The sequence below is a fragment of the Polyodon spathula genome, chromosome 22 (assembly GCF_017654505.1).
Source record: "Polyodon spathula isolate WHYD16114869_AA chromosome 22, ASM1765450v1, whole genome shotgun sequence".
Classification (NCBI taxonomy): domain Eukaryota; kingdom Metazoa; phylum Chordata; class Actinopteri; order Acipenseriformes; family Polyodontidae; genus Polyodon; species Polyodon spathula.
Genome location: NC_054555.1, coordinates 5,861,500 through 5,866,634, shown reverse-complemented (window position 1 = coordinate 5,866,634; position 5,135 = coordinate 5,861,500). Strand labels below are relative to the sequence as shown.

At 37.5% G+C, this 5,135-nt stretch overlaps 1 protein-coding gene across 1 annotated transcript; it reads right to left on the bottom strand.

Annotated features, from left to right (window-relative positions):
- Nucleotides 1-690: 690 nt before the first annotated feature.
- LOC121297133 (biorientation of chromosomes in cell division protein 1-like) lies at nt 691-3,792 on the bottom strand. The gene is made up of 4 exons (XM_041223202.1): nt 3,493-3,792; nt 2,438-2,562; nt 1,841-2,078; nt 691-1,276 (listed from the first exon to the last, which is right to left on the bottom strand). Exons 1-3 carry the CDS (start codon nt 3,628-3,630, stop codon nt 1,880-1,882), a joined length of 462 nt encoding a protein of 153 aa, XP_041079136.1. The 5' UTR covers nt 3,631-3,792; the 3' UTR covers nt 691-1,276; nt 1,841-1,879.
- Between the last annotated feature and the right edge of the window lie 1,343 nt (nt 3,793-5,135).

Genomic DNA, 5,135 nt, shown 5'->3' with positions numbered 1-5,135 from the left:
CCACACAAATCGTGACTTGAGAGTTCACCATCACTCCCCCTTGCTACCCCACTGGCTTTGCCTTACTTTGTTAATAACCTACTCTTAGTACACATTTTGATTAGTGTAATGTAGTACTGCCTGTTGTTCATGCAAGCATAGATACAAAAAGGAAAACCAACACCGCTCAAGTTACTCTGTCTGCATTCAAGTATTCCAAGCTAGTGTACTCGTGTTTTTATTTTAAATTTCCAAACCTACTACACGTCAGTTTTTTGGAAATTGTACTTTATATGCAATAACAAAGCTGTTTCACTTACCGTTACATGTATTACTTTGAAATAAATGTTTTACTACAAAGGAGTTTGTTTTTTTCCCTCACAATAATGTACATAAGCATTTACATTGTTGTGGTCAACATTGACCAAGGCTTTAAAGTCATAGAAAACACTTTACAGCAGATGAACTCATTGCCTATACTGAGAACTGAGCATCAGATATGCAGCAATGACCTCACCATAGATCTGAATGATTCTTCCAGTTCTGTAATACAAAACATCTCAACAACAAGCAAATTGCAAACTTTGATTTTTACGAGAACCATATAGTCCAAAATGTCTATATGTTATTTACATCACGCCCACGCCATTGCTGTTTTAAGCTTCGAGATCCCAAACAGTGATGTCGGTCAAAAATGTAGACAGTATTCTGTTTCCTAGACGTATTCAAATTTTATAAACTGAAAAAAAAAGGATTTCTACAAAACAAATCCCGTAACACCAAAGGTATTAAAAAAACAAAGGAAAAGAAAAAACAAACACACACACACAGCTGGCCAGACTCTTATACATTTAAGGCCACTGCATAACCATTTGGCTACTGTATTATATTTTTCCAATTGAGGGGCAGTATTAAAGTTAAGTGCAATTGTCCAAGTAGCAGCAACAAATTATGTTAGAAAGTTTGAGTAAACCCTTTAAACATTTGCAAAAATGCTTGATAGCACAGGCTTTCTAAGCTATAATAAAATAACTTTTTAAAAATGTACTGTGCTTTTTTCACTGTCTTTCATAACTGTTTTATCAGTCACAAAAACCCTGTTTAACATATCAAACATTAGTTTACAGGCTATTGAATTTTTTCTTGTTAATTTTAGTGCACCTTTAACATCAGTTGCTCTTCTCCATAAATTGCATAGACACGACTGTCTACTGTCTAATAGACAGCGGCTAGTGCTTTGGGTTATCAGAAATGACAACTGCAGAAAAGATGCAACTCCAACATGTTACAGCATCATCTGAAAAAAAAAGAAAGAAAACAGACGATTTAAACTAAGCAAAAAATAACTAACTTGGGCATCTAACACAGACTACACCGTTTTGCATCTGCTTACAGACAGAAGAATATGTACTTTACGTAAACCCAATGCTGCTTTTTAGTGACCTTTACAAATACAAATTGTGATTCGCTAACTGTTAAATAGATACTTTTTAAAAAATTTTACTTCATGCAGCACTTATTACAATATGCACTGTGTCGATTTATTGGCTGAATACTGACGTATGACACGTGCTATAACAATTTCAGTAGTCATGTTAGTACTATATCTCCTTCGGTCACTGTGTGCATAATTGTATCATGCTAACTTTCCTATCTATGTATCTAATTTATAATGCATATATGTGTTTCACCCCACCCCACACATTTCTGGTAGGGCAACTTCTCAAACTCCATAGAGTTCACAGAAACTATTTAAAAATGCCTACAATATTCACATTAAAAATCATGACCAAAGGGGGATTATAAGAAAGTCAACTTCTTCAACTTTTTACCAGTAGTCTGCCGTACACAGCAGCCGTACCTCTTTGGTGTCGCTTCTGAATCGTGGAGGTGCCTGACCTCATGGTGTACTCGGAGCGGTGGGGAGAGGCTCCTGTTTCTCAGGCTCTGCATTTGGCGTTGGCACTGCCTCCTCCTTCTTCTCAGCAGCCAAGAAATCATGAATGGCGTTCTCTATGTGGGGCCTGAAAATGTGATTAAGTTTGGGATCCACCACCTGAGTAATGATTCTGTCCACTCCAGCTTCAAGCATGCCTGACCTGTTCAGAACACAGAGATATACTGTATTATTGATTCAAAGCAACTCTAATTAGTGAAGCCAGACCAGAAAACATGAGTGTGTCTCATACTGTCAGCCTTGATTAGTGAGAGAGCTGTGGTTGTGTGCAGCGTGAGCAGGACAGTGGTTGGCTGTGCTATGCACATTAACGCCATGTGGCGCTACAGCACAGCAATTACTTTATGGTATTTTGTATTTAACTTGTGCATTTAAATCCCACTGTGTAAAGCTAAATATAAAAACTGCCTACCAAATCTAAAAAAGGCAGTAATAAAGTTTTGATGCAGGTTTTCACAGATAGGATATGTATACAGTGTAAGTACTTAGTGTTGCACTTACTGGATGACACTCTGCCTCAGTCCATTGCGCACTTGGTTCTTGTTAATGTTCGGGTTCCACTCCTGATTGTCCAGGTGTGTGGACACAAAGTTATCAACCTTTTGCCTGAGATTCTGATAAGCTGGCTATAAAAATAAAAAAAATAATAATAATCCAGTAAAAATATGAGACAGTTCTACAAGTTTTCCACAGTGTTTCATGAAAACAAAAGTTACCTTTGGCATTGTGTGAATGCGAGTATATAGGTTTTTGTCTTGTTTCATAAAGCACTTATGTCTGAATTGGGTGTCTGACACCTTGGGTCCTTTGAACACTTATAACCCCACAGACTGTGTTGGACCAGGAACTTATATATATATAATATATATTTATATATATATAGATATATATAGGTATATAATATATACACACTTTAATTTTGTGTGTAAATAAATATGCAGCACATACACTTTACAGCTGCTTCATCAAGATGAATTTATCTGTGCAGAGCTTTCAGTTTCTATTCTATTGCAATGCATTTTAACATAGGCCTATTCAATACCGTTTTATTCACAACAGCACACTTCTTTTAGGCATCTTAAGCAGACATTTACCACACAGAATGGATCGAAACACCCTAGTTTTTGGCGAGGTTATTAACACTCACAAATGACTGCGTTAATTTAAACCCTAACCCCCTCCCCCCCCCCATGGTTACAATGTCATATTTATATTCCTTTCTACTATGTAGACAAGCAAAATGTCTACTGTCAGAATATGTACGTGTATCGGATCACACATACTGCATACCGAGTTCTTAAATTAACAAATAAACTGGGTTTTGGGTGACGTCCACTACAAATTTAAAATATCACTCAAGTCAAGCACAGTGCAACTCAGCTACACAAATGCATCCGAGTCAGGAGACCAGCCAACAGCTAACGTGTAATTAAAAATACAACACAAAAGAAAGGCTTGCATGTTGTCCACATGGATTTCAAATGTAACAATATATCGAAGTTTAACCTTGAAAGCCATGAAAACACTATACAATTAAACCTGGCAGGCTCACTCACTTTTGTATCAACATCAGCTAGACAATCTCTGCGGAACTCGTCAAACAGGCCACGGCTCTTGAGATGGTCAACAATGAGGCCTATGAGCTGTGGGTCTCCGGGCGTAAGGTTTACTACATTACCACTGCCCTCGGCCATTATACGCGACTCGTCAATTTAAAACTAGTAAATGATGACCATTTAGAATACAAACTACGTGTGACTATAACTAACACACCGAGGTTGAAAAACAAATCGATGAAAACAGTCTCAGAGTGCAACCTGGGAGTTGTAGTTTACTAGGTTGGACGTATCTGTACAGCAAAAGCAGATCACAGTTCTAGAGCTGATTTGATGGTTAACGGCCTACAAATACCATCGAGCTATGCGCTATTGGTTTTGTTTCCTGTAGTCGTGGATGACGGGAAATGTAGTTTTAAGGCATCAACGCGATGAAGGTGAATTCATGTTTCTAGAATTAACGGCCTATTTCTCTACTGTGCCATTTATTTTTTCTAAAAGTTGCACAACTTGCAAGTCTAAGATATTACTGATTAGACAAACAGCTATATTATTTAAGACAGGTGTTCTGGAAAGGTAAAGTTATATGGATGGTGCTATGCCCTTCACGTAAAATAACAGTGATACACGTTGATGCTATATAAGGTGTGTTTTTACAGAGGTCTGCTCGTTACTTAATACTCTTGGCTTTGTTTGTGTAACACAGGTCTAGGTTAGCAAGCCAGTAACATTTCAATCCCACCATCAACCGGGGAGATATTTCATTTCTCATTTAATTTGAATTGCATGGAAAAGAAACTAAGTTATCATGGAACATACCCATTAGTCAGCATTCAATTACATACTCTTACTCATTGTATCTGTTCCTTTTGCATGTTAAACATTGGCAAGACTTTTTTTCAATTCTGCAATGCAAGACTTTCTGATTGTTAAAGGTGTTGAAACATGACTATTCTGAGATAGCTGTTTGCACGGTTTTAATTATGTCTTTCATTTTATTAAAATTGAAGCTTAACACATATACAGGTTTTGGTTAACTATTCCAGTGAATATATCTTTTCACTTCCTGACATCAGTTTAAATCTGATGTCACCAGTTACTTTAAACCTCATACTCTGACATTTACTGCTTTATTTGATGTACCATTTCTTCTTTACGGTGATTAGTCTGTTGAAGGTCAATGGTTTAAAAAAAGCTTTACCATCTCTCACTCTCATATTAAGCAATACCAAGTAGTTTAGGGATATTAAAGGGAATATCCCCAAACCACTTGGTATTGCTTAATATGAGAGTGGTAGATGGTAAAGCTGAATGATAAAATGCATTCTCCATCTCTACCTCTAAGGTTGTGGCATCTTTAATGGATCGATATCGAGGTGAAAGAGCAACCAGAGTACTTTGGCAGCTTGTTACAGTACAGGGACTGGGGAATGAAAAGAGTTAATTCAGGGGAGGGCAGTGGGTGGTCAGCAGTGAGCACCGGAGTTGCTTGAAGGTTGTTGCTTGAAGGTTGTTGCCAGGCAACTGCAAAGCTGCACTATGGTTACTGAGTGACTAGGGTAAAATCAACAGGCCTTCAGGTGAATTATAAAGCAGTATGGCCCCAGGTAGCTTTTTAATTGGCTACATAGCATTCTAATAGA